The sequence below is a fragment of the Procambarus clarkii genome, chromosome 51 (assembly GCF_040958095.1).
Source record: "Procambarus clarkii isolate CNS0578487 chromosome 51, FALCON_Pclarkii_2.0, whole genome shotgun sequence".
Lineage (NCBI taxonomy): Eukaryota > Metazoa > Arthropoda > Malacostraca > Decapoda > Cambaridae > Procambarus > Procambarus clarkii.
The window spans coordinates 11,310,248-11,324,139 of record NC_091200.1 but is presented as its reverse complement, the minus strand read 5'-3'; the positions used below and the strand labels follow the sequence as shown (position 1 = coordinate 11,324,139).

At 47.2% G+C, this 13,892-nt stretch overlaps 1 protein-coding gene across 1 annotated transcript; it reads right to left on the bottom strand.

Annotated features, from left to right (window-relative positions):
• Positions 1-327: 327 nt before the first annotated feature.
• On the bottom strand, positions 328-3,706 carry LOC138351984 (uncharacterized). Its single transcript, XM_069304159.1, has 3 exons — positions 3,500-3,706; positions 3,203-3,326; positions 328-794 (listed from the first exon to the last, which is right to left on the bottom strand). Exons 1-3 carry the CDS (start codon positions 3,704-3,706, stop codon positions 328-330), a joined length of 798 nt encoding a protein of 265 aa, XP_069160260.1.
• Between the last annotated feature and the right edge of the window lie 10,186 nt (positions 3,707-13,892).

Below are 13,892 nucleotides of genomic sequence, written 5' to 3'. Positions count from 1 at the left end.
AATACATCTCAAAGGGATAGAGTAGCTTAGACTATTTCTACCCCCTCGATCTCTCACTGCACAATCGTCAAGACCATTCCTTGATAACCAGTGCGGCGTCTGAGGGCCTCGGGGTGAGCGAGGCACTTCAGCAATCATCTTTGGAAGATACACTTTGGGGGCAATTAACTTTGACAGAAGCACTTCAAGACCATTAACTTCACAAAGAGAGAGAAGCTGAAGAAATATGATGTAGTTGACTTTATAGGGGAGGAAAATGAACAAAGAAATGATTAACAGAGATGTAAGTGATAAGGGTAAATGACAGAACTGTGTACAGGTGACAGGTCATTGGGCACCCTGGTAGACGGAGGCTGGGGTAGACGCAGGCTGGGGGTAGACGCAGGCTGGGGGTAGACGGAGACTGGGGGTAGACGGAGACTGGGGGTAGACGGAGACTGGGGGTAGACGCAGGCTGGGGGTAGACGGAGACTGGGGGTAGACGGAGACTGGGGGTAGACGCAGGCTGGGGGTAGACGGGGGCTGGGGGTAGACGGAGACTGGGGGTAGACGGAGACTGGGGGTAGACGGAGATTGGGGGTAGACGCAGGCTGGGGGTAGACGGAGACTGGGGGTAGACGGAGACTGGGGGTAGACGCAGGCTGGGGGTAGACGCAGGCTGGGGGTAGACGCAGGCTGGGGGTAGACGGAGACTGGGGGTAGACGGAGACTGGGGGTAGACGGAGACTGGGGGTAGACGGAGACTGGGGGTAGACGGAGACTGGGGGTAGACGCAGGCTGGGGGTAGACGGGAGCTGGGGAAGAAGTACCCAGGGTATGAATATGCCATAATCCAGAACAAACAGTGACAGGGATCACACACAAAACAGGAAATGCTAGAAAAAAAATTATGTTTAGCTTCGCCCATTGCGTCTGGACTTTGACCTCGACTAGAGATTCATACGATATACTTGTGTCTATAAGCTAGAATGTGTCTGTTCAAAATTGGAGGCCAAACGCTCAGAGCTAGCTACACTCAAAAATTTTTCACAGTAATAGCTGTTAAGTACGTGCCCAACATGGGTGGGTTGGGAAACCTTTTACCTTGCGTTGATTTTAGGGGTCAACGTCCCCGGGGTCCGGTCTTTGACCAGGCCTTTTGGTTGATGGTCTGATCAACCAGGCTGTTGGACACGGCTGCCCGCAGCCTGAATGGATAGACAGTCCAAGTATAGGGGTACCTAGTGATAATGTACTAAACTTGCCCCCCTCAGGAAATCTTCCAAGAACATTGACTCAATACCTAATTATTATTAATTTGTTGTAGTTATGTATTTCGCTGTCACGTAAAACGATATTTAAAAAATTAAAAATTCTATCATAATTTGCCTGTAATTGGCTGTAACACGAATCTGCTAGACTGGCTGCTGGGAGTACCATGCTGGGAGTACCATGCTGGGAGTACCATGCTGGGAGTACCATGCTGGGAGTACCATACTGGGAGTACCATGCTGGGAGTACCATGCTGGGAGTACCATGCTGGGAGTACCATGCTGGGAGTACCATGCTGGGAGTACCATGCAGGGAGTACCATGCTGGGAGTACCATGCTGGGAGTACCATGCAGGGAGTACCATGCTGGGAGTACCATGCTGGGAGTACCATGCTGGGAGTACCATGCTGGGAGTACCATGCTGGGAGTACCATGCTGGGTGTACCATGCTGGGTGTACCATGCTGGGGTTGGGAGCCCGCAAGTGGTGGGGATGTTGGAAGCTGGGGGAGGGGGTGAGGGAGATGTGTGGTGGGGGTACTGGCTCCCCTAACCCCCTCCACAGGAAAACTGCGATGTTTCTTGCTTATTAAAAGAGAGAGAGAGAGAGAGAGAGAGAGAGAGAGAGAGAGAGAGAGAGAGAGAGAGAGAGAGAGAGAGAGAGAGAGAGAGAGAGAGAGAGAGAGAGAAGAGAGAGAGAGAGAAAGAGAGAAGAGAGAGAGAGAGAGAGAGAGAGAGAGAGAGAGAGAGAGAGAGAGAGAGAGAGAGAGAGAGAGAGAGAGAGAGAGAGAGAGAGAGAGAGAGAGAGAGAGAAAGAGACAGAGAAGAAATGTGTGGACATAATTTTGGGGTACCCCCAGCTAGTGTACTTACTATCTCTAACCTCCTTTGTTTCTGCCTCGTCTGGGAATCGAACCCGGGCCATTAGGACTACGACCCCTGAGCGCCGACCACTCGGCCGCGAGGCTCTGTTAGTACGCGTGTGTACTCACCTAGTTGTGCTTGAGCTCTGGCTTTTTTTCCGCTTCTCAACTGTCAATCAACTGGTGTACAAATTTCTGAGCCTATTGGGCTCTATCTACATTTGAAACTGAGTATGGAGTCAGCCTCCACCACATGTCTACTTAATGCATTTCATCTGTTAACTACCCCTGACACTGAAAAAGTTCTTTATTGCATCTCTGTGGCTCATTTGCAAACTAAGTTTAAACCTGTGTCCCGTAGTGAGTGTGCCTCCTGTGTTAAATAAACTGTCTTTAGCTATCCTATTAATTTTTCTGAGAATCTTGTATGTGGTGATCATGTTTACCCCTAACACATCTGTCATCTATGTGTGTATGTGTGTGTGTGTGTGTGTGTGTGTGTGTGTGTGTGTGTGTGTGTGTGTGTGTGTGTGTGTGTGTGTGTGTGTGTGTGTGTGACATAAAGATACATTTGGAGGAGTTTTCAGACGCCCCCCATAAGCCACAGACAGACACTAACAGCAGGGAGTCAGGATCAACAAACAGAGATTTCCTCTACAAGAAACTGATGGAGGCTCTAAGATGCCTTTGATGTATTATAAAGGACAGCTTATTTCCACATCATTTTTGCGACGCACATTATCCTGTTGCTACTGTTGCTAATGGCCTTACTGTTGTTGCTTGGCTGTTGCTACTGTTGCTAATGGCCTTACTGTTGTTGCTTGGCTGTTGCTACTGCAACAGTGTGCCGTCAGTAAGTTTTCTCACAGTAATGATTCTGTGGCTTCTGTGGCTTCTGAAGTCTGTTGTTACCAATGACTTGTAGCACACACATACACACATAGGATGTACCGACGTTCCCTGTTCTCCATCACAAAGTTAATGGAGTTCCCTGTTCTCGAGAACAAAGGCAATTGTGTGCCCTATGCTCAACGGCACTGGTATTGCCTGTTCTCGAGAACAAAGGCAATTGTGTGCCCTATTCTCAACGGCACTGGTATTGCCTGTTCTCGAGAACAAAGGCAATTGTGTGCCCTATGCTCAACGGCACTGGTATTGCCTGTTCTCGAGAACAAAGGCACTGACGCTCCCCGTTATTGAACGCAAAGGTGAGCTGTGGAGAAAGGCATTGGGTTAACAATATGGCTAAATTATTAACAGGGGGAATCACAGTCAAAGATTGTATTCGTGCCCAGCATGGCGGGTTAAAGGGGCAACAATCAGTGGGGGTGGGGGGTGGGGGGTTCAGGTAACCATGTTCAACATCGCGACAGGTACAATACATACACAGGTATGTATAACAAACCGGTAGAGGTCATGTAACATGTTGAACACAGGTATGTATAACCGGTAGAGGTCCTGTAGCATGTTGAACACAGGTATGTATAACCGGTAGAGGTCCTGTAGCATGCTGAACACAGGTATGTATAACCGGTAGAGGTCCTGTAGCATGCTGAACACAGGTATGTATAACCGGTAGAGGTCCTGTAGCATGTTGAACACAGGTATGTATAACCGCTAGAGGTCCTGTAGCATGCTGAACACAGGTATGTATAACCGGTAGAGGTCCTGTAGCATGCTGAACACAGGTATGTATAACCGGTAGAGGTCCTGTAGCATGTTGAACACAGGTATGTATAACCGGTAGAGGTCATGTAGCATGTTGAACACAGGTATGTATAGGTTGCTATAGGTATGTAGAACATACTCACACACTCGTACCATGTAAAAACAGTACATATAACCATGTAATGTTATTATACACATGTACACAACCTCGGTTGTTGGCCTCACGTCATCAGAACGAAGTCTGTACAAAAGCACATATTTTTTGACACATATTCTTATGTAATATATATATATACCTCCTGAACATAAGGATGGGTCGGTATTCACAGACAAGGTGGGTGAACTTACACAGTGATAAACATGGAACTAGAATCGCACATAATCACTAAAGCACTTGATTCAATTAAACTGAAATCTCGATCTGAATCACACTGAGGATGTAATAAACTAAAGTGCTTGGAAAGTTTGTTTTTTATACATTTTCTTATCTTTTTGTTCAGTGCTTGTACTGGTTCCAGACACGAGTCCCGCGTTAGCACAGCATTAACGATGTGTCAGAGGGAAGACTTGTACTCTTAAGAGTTCCAAACATGTTGCTTGGAGAAAGTAATGTTTGAAACAACCTAATTTTTTTTTTTAGATAGTAATGGAATTAAACAGACAGTGCATTAAACTATAATGTGATGTGTGTGTGTGTACTCACCTCACCTAGTTGTACTCAACTAGTTGTGTCTGCAGGATCGAGCATTGACTCTTGGATCCCGCCTTTCGAGCATCGGTTGTTTACAGCAATGACTCCTGTCCCATTTCCCTATCATACCTGGTTTTAAAATAATGAATAGTATTTGACTATGAGACCAGTGTGTGTGTGTGTGTGTGTGTGTGTGTGTGTGTGTGTGTGTGTGTGTGTGTGTGTATACTCACCTATTTGTACTCACCTATTTGTGCTTGCGGGGGTTGAGCTTTGGCTCTTTGGTCCCGCCTCTCAACTGTCAATCAACTGGTGTACAGATTCCTGAGCCTACTGGGCTCTATCATATCTACATTTGAAACTGTGTATGGAGTCAGCCTCCACCACATCACTGCCTAATGCATTCCATCCGTTAACTACTCTGACACTGAAAAAGTTCCTTATAACGTCTCTGTGGCTCATGTGGGTACTCAGTTTCCACCTGTGTCCCCTTGTTCGCGTCCCACCAGTGTTGAATAGTTTATCCTTGTTTACCCGGTCGATTCCTCTGAGGATTTTGTAGGTTGTGATCATGTCTCCCCTTAGTCTTCTGTCTTCCAGTGTCGTAAGGTGCATTTCCCGCAGCCTTTCCTCGTAACTCATGCCTCTTAGTTCTGGGACTAGTCTAGTGGCATACCTTTGGACTTTTTCCAGCTTCGTCTTGTGCTTGACAAGGTACGGGCTCCATGCTGGGCCCGCATACTCCAGGATTGGTCTTACATATGTGGTGTACAAGATTCTGAATGATTCCTTACACAGGTTCCTGAACGCTGTTCTGATGTTAGCCAGCCTCGCATATGCCGCAGACGTTATTCTTTTTATGTGGGCTTCAGGAGACAGGTTTGGTGTGATATCAACTCCTAGATCTTTCTCTCTGTTCGTTTCATTAAGTACTTCATCTCCTATTCTGTATCCTGTGTTTGGCCTCCTATTTCCACCACCTAGTTTCATTACTTTGCATTTACTCGGGTTGAACTTCAACAGCCATTTGTTGGACCATTCACTCAGTCTGTCTAGGTCATCTTGTAGCCTCCTACTATCGTCCTCAGTTTCAATCCTCCTCATAATTTTTGCATCATCGGCAAACATTGAGAGAAACGATTCTATACCCTCTGGAAGATCATTTACATATATCAGAAACAGTATAGGTCCAAGGACTGACCCCTGCGGTACTCCACTCGTAACGTCTCGCCAATCTGAGACCTCACCCCTCACACTGACTCGTTGTCTCCTGTTACTTAGGTACTCCTGTATCCAATGGAGTACCTTCCCTTTCACTCCAGCCTGCATCTCCAGTTTTTTCACTAGCCTCTTGTGTGGCACTGTGTCAAAGGCTTTCTGACAATCCAAAAATATGCAGTCTGCCCACCCTTCTCTTTCTTGCCTTATTTTTGTTGCCTGGTCGTAGAATTCAAGTAACCCTGTGAGGCAGGACCTGCCATCCCTGAATCCATGTTGATGCTGTGTTACAAAGTTCTTTCGCTCCAGGTGCTCCACTAGCTTTCTTCGCACAATCTTCTCCATCATCTTGCATGGTATGCAGGTTAGGGACACTGGTCTGTAATTCAGTGCCTCCTGTCTATCCCCTTTCTTGTATATCGGGACTATGTTAGCTGCTTTCCAAATTTCTGGCAGTTCCCCTGTTGCCAGTGATTTGTTATACACCATGGAGAGCGGTAGGCACAGTTCTTCTGCTCCTTCCTTTAGTATCCAAGGGGAGATTCCATCTGGACCTATAGCCTTTGTCACATCCAATTCTAGTAAACACTTCCTTACTTCCCCGCTGGTAATCTCAAACTCTTCCAGTGGTTCCTGGTTAGATATTCCCTCTCTTATCTCTGGGATTTCTCCTTGCTCTAAGGTGAAGACCTCCTGGAATTTCTTATTCAGTTCCTCACGCACTTCCTTGTCGTTTGTAGTGAATCCTTCTGCCCCTAACCTTAATTTCATAACCTGTTCCTTTACTGTTGTTTTTCTCCTGATGTGGCTATGCAGCAATTTAGGCTGAGTCTTTGCCGTGCTTGCGATGTCATTTTCGTATTGTCTTTCTACCTCTCTTCTCATCCTAACATAGTCATTGCTGGCATTCTGGTATCTTTCTCTGCTCTCCAGTGTCCTGTTATTCCTATAGTTTCTCCATGCCCTTTTACTTTGCTGCTTAGCTAGCCTACATCTCTGATTAAACCATGGGTTTCTCATCTTCATTTCACTGTTTTCCTTTTGGACTGGGACAAACTTGTTTGCTGCATCCTTGCATTTTTGCGTGATGTATTCCATCATATCTTGGGCCGTCTTTTCCCTGAGCTCTGTTTCCCATGCTATATCTGCTAGGCATTTTCTTATCTCCTCATAGTTTCCCTTTCGGTATGCTAACCTTTTGGTTTCGGTATCCCTTCTCGAGTTCAATAACCCTTCTTCAATCAGGTACTCAAACACCAATACACTGTGGTCGCTCATTCCTACTGGGTCCTCAAAACTGATTTCTCTTATGTCAGAGTCGTTCAGGGTGAAAACCAGGTCGAGTCTCGCTGGTTCGTCATTTCCTCTCATCCTTGTGGGTTCACTGACATGCTGGGTTAAGAAGTTTCTAGTCGCCACCTCCAGTAGTTTGGCTCTCCACGTATCCTCGCCTCCATGCGGTTCCTTGTTCTCCCAATCAATCCTGCCGTGATTGAAGTCCCCCATGATGAGCAGGTGGGATCTATTTCTACAGGCAGAAGAGGCTGCCCTCTCAATTATAGTGTTAACTGCCATGTTGTTGCTTTCGTACTCTTGGCTGGGTCTTCTGTCATTTGGTGGAGGATTATATATTACTGCTACTACTATCCTTGGTCCTCCCATTGTCATGGTGCCTGCTATGTAGTCTCTGAAACCCTCACAGCTCGGGATAGCCATCTCCTTAAAACTCCATTCCTTTCTCATGAGTAGGGCCACTCCTCCTCCTCCCCTACCTTCCCTCTCTTTCCTTATTATTGTGTACTCCTGGGGAAACACGGCATTCGTTATGATTCCAGAGAGTTTTGTTTCAGTGAGTCCAATTACATCTGGGTTCACTTCTTGTGCTCTTTCCCTTAGTTCACTTGTCTTGCTTGTGATCCCATCTATGTTCGAGTACACTGCCCTGAAACTAACTCTCTTCTGCTTCTCCTCTGGGGAGGACCTGTGGGGTCTGGGGTGAGCGGGAGCTGGGAGGATCTGGTATGGGGAGACTGGTGGAGGAGGAAGGGCTTGGGGGGGTAGGGGGGAGGGGGAGGGTAGGGGGAGTGGGTGAGGGGGGGAGGAGGAGGGTAGGGGAAGTGGGTGAGGGGCGAGGGGGAGGGTAGGGGGAGTGGGTGAGGGGGGAGGTTGAGGGTAGGGGGAGTGGGTGAGGGGGGGAGGGTTGGGGTGGTGGGTGAGAGGGGGAGGGTTGAGGGGGGTGGGGGGATGGGGGAGAAAGGGGGGTTTGGGGGGGCAATAAAGTGGGGAGGGCGTGGGGGGAAAGGGAAGGCTGAGGTGGTTGAGGAAGAGGGGAGGGTTTTGGGGAGTGGTGGAGAGGGGAAGGCTTAGGTGGGGTGGGGGAGAGTGGGGAGCTTAGGGGGGTGGGGGAGAATGGAGGGCTTGTGGGTGGGAGGGACGGAAGGGCATGTGGGAGAAGGGAGGGCTTGGGGGATGGGGGAGAAGGGAGGTCCTGGGGGGAGGGGGGGAGTGGGAGGAGGGGGGTGAGTGGGAGGAGAGGGGTGGGGGGGGGAGGGTGCCTTAGGTGGGTACTTAGTGGGGGGCTGACAGGGGTTGGGGCAGGTAGGGTGTCTGTTGGGTGGAATGAGGGGGTGGTGCCACACTCCCTGTGGTTAATGCACTGTTTGAGGAGGGTTCCCCATTTCCCTCTGGGATTGTAGGGATCCGGGGTGTGGCTCCCTGATTCCTTTCTCTCTCCCTGCGCTCCTTCCTCGCGTCTGCTGCTTGCATTCTCTCTTCCCTTGTCATATCCCTCTGCAAGAATACTCTTTTGAACTTCCCTCCACCTGCTAGACAGCACTTCCTTTCTAATGTGTGTGTGTGTGTGTGTGTGTGTGTGTGTGTGTGTGTGTGTGTGTGTGTGTGTGTGTGTGTGTGTGTTTGTGTGTGTACTCACCTATATGTACTCACCTATATGTGCTTGCAGGATCGAGCATTGACTCTTGGATCCCGCCTTTCTAGCTATCGGTTGTTTACAGCAATGACTCCTGTCCCATTTCCCTATCATACCTAGCTTTAAAAGTATGAATAGTATTTGCTTCCACAACCTGTTCCCCAAGTGCATTCCATTTTTCTACTACTCTCACGCTAAAAGAAAACTTCCTAACATCTCTGTGACTCATCTGAGTTTCCAGTTTCCACCCATGTCCCCTCGTTCTGTTATTATTACGTGTGAACATTTCATCTATTTCCACTTTGTCAATTCCCCTGAGTATTTTATATGTCCCTATCATATCTCCTCTCTCCCTTCTTTTCTCTAGTGTCGTAAGGTTCAGTTCCTTCAGCCGCTCTTCATATCCCATCCCTCGTAGCTCTGGGACAAGCCTCGTCGCAAACCTCTGAACCTTCTCCAGTTTCTTTATGTGTTTCTTCAGGTGGGGGCTCCATGATGGCGCGGCATACTCTAAGACGGGTCTCACGTAGGCAGTGTAAAGCGCCCTAAAAGCTTCCTCATTTAGGTTTCTGAATGAAGTTCTAATTTTCGCCAGTGTAGAGTACGCTGCTGTCGTTATCCTATTTATATGTGCCTCAGGAGTTAGATTAGGTGTCACATCCACTCCCAGGTCTCTTTCTCGAATCGTTACAGGTAGGCTGTTCCCCTTCATTGTGTACTGTCCCTTTGGTCTCCTGTCACCTGATCCCATTTCCATAACTTTACATTTACTGGTGTTAAACTCCAGTAGCCATTTCCCTGACCATCTCTGCAGCCTGTTTAAGTCCTCTTGGAGGATCCTACAATCCTCGTCTGTCACAACTCTTCTCATTAATTTTGCGTCATCTGCAAACATTGACATGTATGATTCCACTCCTGTAAACATATCATTTACGTAAATTAGAAAGAGGATTGGTCCCAGCATCGATCCTTGAGGTACTCCACTTGTTACTGTTCGCCAGTCCGACTTTTCGCCCCTTACCATTACCCTCTGGCTCCTTCCTGTTAGGTAGTTCTTCACCCATACTAGGGCCTTTCCGCTTACTCCTGCCTGCCTCTCAAGTTTGTATAGCAGTCTCATGTGCGGTACCGTATCAAAGGCCTTTTGGCAGTCAAGAAATATGCAGTCTGCCCAGCCTTCTCTGTCCTGCCTTATCCTTGTTACTTTATCATAGAATTCTAAAAGGTTTGTTAGGCATGATTTCCCTGTCCAGAACTCATGTTGGTGCTTGTTTACAAACCCAATGCTCTCCAGGTGCTCAACAAGTCTTAGCCTAATTATTCTTTCAAGTATTTTGCAGGGGATGCTTGTCAGTGATACGGGTCTGTAGTTAAGTGCCTCCTCCCTATCACCCTTTTTGAAAATCGGTACGACATTTGCCTCCTTCCAGCAACTGGGCAATTCTCCCGACATAAGTGACTCATTAAAGATCATTGCCAGAGGCACGCTGAGAGCCTGCGCTGCCTCTTTGAGTATCCACGGTGATACTTTGTCTGGTCCAACAGCTTTATTTGCATCCAGTGTTGTCAACTGTTTCATTACATCCTCTGCTGTCACCTCTATATCCGATAGTCTTTCATCTTGGGTAATCTCTTCTAACAATGGGAGCTGCTCAGGCTCGGTTGTGAACACTCCATGGAATTTTGCATTCAGTACCTCGCAGATTTCCTTGTCACTTTCTGTATACGCCCCTTCTGTTTTCCTCAGTCTTGTCACTTGGTCATTTACCGACATCTTCCTTCTTATATGGCTATGTAGTAATTTTGGTTGCTTTTTCGCTTTGACTGCAATATCGTTCTCATAATTTCTTTCCGACACTCGTCTTATGTTAATGTAATCATTCCTAGCTCTGTTACATCTAATCCTGTTGTCCTCTGTCCTTTGTCTTCTGTACTTCCTCCACTCCCTCCTGCTTCTCACCTTTGCTTCCTGACACTGTCTATTAAACCATGGGTTATTATATTCCCTCCTGCTTTTTTCCTTTATTGTTGGAATAAATCTATCTTCAGCCTCCTTGCATTTCAATATGACTTGGTTCATCATACCTTGCACTGTTTTTCCTCTAAGTTCTTCCTCCCACTGCACTTCTCCCAGGTAGTCCCTTATCCTTCTGTAGTCCCCTTTTCTGTAATCAAGTCTCCTTTCCCGGACCTCTTGTCCTTTGGTCACAATTTTAAGCTCCATCATGTAGTCAAAGACTAGGACACAATGGTCACTAGCTCCTAGTGGTATTTCATGTTCCAACTGCTCGATGTCTTCTACATTCTGAGTGATAATGAGATCTAATAGGCTGGGCGTATCCCCTCCTCTTTCCCTAGTATCTTCTTTCACATGCTGTGTTAGGAAATTCCTGTCAATAACGTCTACCAGCTTCGCTCCCCAGGTCTCCTCCCCGCCATGGGGATTCCTCGTTTCCCAATTTATCTCTCCGTGATTTAGGTCCCCCATGACCAGCAGCTTCGCTCTCATTCTATGCGCTAAAGTTGCTGCCCTCTGCAGTTCATCCATACATGTCTTGTTGCTGTCCTCGTACTCCTGCCTGGGCCTTCTACTGTTTGGTGGGGGATTGTAGAGTATCAAGATTATAATCTTCTTCCCATCCACTGTCAGAGTTCCATGTATGAAGCTTGTGCTTTCATTGGTACCCGGATTTTCCAGCTCATCAAACTTCCATTTCCGCTTTATTAGTAGTGCCACTCCTCCTGTGTGTGTGTGTGTGTGTGTGTAATCACCTAGTTGTATTTGCGGGGGTTGGGCTCTGGCTCTTTGGTCCCGCCTCTCAACTGTCAATCAACTGGTATACAGATTCTTGAGCCTACTGGACTCTATCATAATTATATTTCAAACTGTGTATGGAGTCAGCCTCCACCACATCACTGCCTAATACATTCCACCTGTTAACTACTCTGACACTGAGAAAGTTCTTTCTAACGTCTCTGTGGCTCATTTGAGTACTCAGCTTCCATCTGTGTCCCCTTGTTCGCGTACCACCCGTGTTAAATAATTTACCTTTATCTACCCTGTCAATTCATCTGAGAATTGTGTAGGTAATGATCAATGTCTCCCCGAGCTCTCCTGTCTTCCAGCGACGTGAGGAGCATTTCACGCAGCCTTTCCTCGTAGCTCATGCCTCTTAGATCTGGGACTAGCCTAGTGGCATACCTCTGATCCTAAGGGATGAGATGAAATGCGTGAATGTCTGGCAGAGCTGTTGGATCACCTCTAGTTTACTAGTAATAACAAGTCCACTACGGGCTCACCATAGCCCGTGCTACTTTGAACTTTTTGTTCCAAGTAGCAAATCTTAAACAACAACATACTAGTAACAAAGGGGTAAAAAACACGCAGGTTTTGGCTGACCTTCGACGTGTGCCAACTTGTTCATCAACGGTTCGTTTAGATTTACTAAATGTATGTATATACTTTTGCTTCCCAACGTTATCAAGTAAGTCGGAATCACTGGTACAGTGTCGAAGTTCAGCGGCGAAAACTTCACGTCTAGAACTGGTATCATAGTTCGAATCCATGATTTCAGAGTTAAAAACATGATTCGAATGTTAAAAAAAAAAAAAAAATTATATTATTAAAGAAACTGATTTTTATATATGAAGCCAAATTCATGATTCAGATATCGCGAACAACGTGGCTATTAACGAAACCTGTGCATCTTTTCTCGGTCATGGCGGCTTATAGTCTTTATTTTATCAGCTTACAAGTTTGTAAAGGCTGCGAAGTTCTTTTCGACCTAAGGATATTATTCTTATAGACAACCTCCTGGCTCATAACTTTGTTTCAAAAAATAAAACCTAAGCTGACAAGATTGAGGAATGATATACAGGTTTAGTAACTGGATATGTAAATACTGATGAATCTGAATCAGTTAATATAGTGAATGCAACAACAGAAGATTCGTACAGCTTATGAGTCAATTGTATTGAAATTTGTTTTTGAAACATAAATTTAACTGCTTGAGGATCTTGGAGACACCGCTTGGGGCTGTCAGTCTCTGGCCGTGTACTGTCAGTCTCTGGTCGTGTGCTGTCAGCCTCTGGCCGTGTACTGTCAGTCTCTGGTCGTGTACTGTCAGCCTCTGGCCGTGTACTGTCAGCCTCTGGTCGTGTACTGTCAGCCTCTGGTCGTGTACTGTCAGTCTCTGGTCGTGTACTGTCAGTCTCTGGTCGTGTACTGTCAGCCTCTGGTCGTGTACTGTCAGCCTCTGGTTGTGTACTGTCAGCCTCTGGCCGTGTACTGTCAGCCTCTGGTTGTGTACTGTCAGCCTCTGGTCGTGTACTGTCAGCCTCTGGCCGTGTACTGTCAGCCTCTGACCGTGTACTGTCAGCCTCTGGCTGTGTACTGTCAGCCTCTGGTCGTGTACTGTCAGCTTCTCGTCGCCTGATACATTGGGACAAAACTATTCACTGTTCGACTTTATGTGTTCGCTCGACATCGTAAATCAGTCACTCTTGGCTACGTCACGATATTTAAGGGCTTTAGAATGCACGTCCATCCTGTAGGCGGCTGTGGGCCCCATACCCATCCTGTGGGCGGTAGTTGACCCCCATACCCATCCTGTGGGCGGTAGTTGACCCCCATACCCATCCTGTGGGCGGTAGTTGACCCCCATACCCATCCTGTGGGCGGTAGTTGACCCCCATACCCATCCTGTGGGCGGTAGTTGACCCCCATACCCATCCTGTGGGCGGTAGTTGACCCCCATACCCATCCTGTTGGCGGGAGTGGGCCCCATACCCATCCTGTGGGCGGTAGTGGGCCCCATACCCATCCTGTGGGCGGCTGTGGGCCACATACCCATCCTGTGGGCGGTAGTGGACACCCATACCCATCCTGTGGGCGGTAGTGGACACCCATACCCATCCTGTGGGCGGGAGTGGGCCCCATACCCATCCTGTGGGCGGTAGTTAAACAGGTTACAGACACACATCATGGGCTCAGGAACTGAACCCCAACATGAAAAGAGCGAAGTTGCAATCTTGATAAGGTAATTACACAGTTTAATGCAAATATCAACAATGGCTTCGAGAACGACAACAGACACAGTCTCTCAGCTCAATAACTTACATTTGCAAGAGTAATTATTTGTTCCTTATTTCTAGAATAAAAATGACCAGGAGAACCCCACCATGGTACATACATGGTAAGGTAACTCCACCATATATACATACATGTGATATATATACATGGTACATACATGGTAAAGTAACTCCACCATATA

Bases quoted from the DNA above. Each gene is read 5' to 3' on its own strand.
- LOC138351984 (XM_069304159.1), bottom strand. From the start codon at position 3,706: ATGCTACAGGACCTCTACCGGTTATACATACCTGTGTTCAGCATGCTA. The intron at 3,327-3,499 runs GTATGTATTGTA...CTTTCTCCACAG, and splicing joins GGTTTGTTATACATACCTGT to CTCACCTTTGCGTTCAATAA. The intron at 795-3,202 runs GTTGAGAATAGG...CTTCTTCCCCAG, and splicing joins GAACAGGCAATACCAGTGCC to CTCCCGTCTACCCCCAGCCT.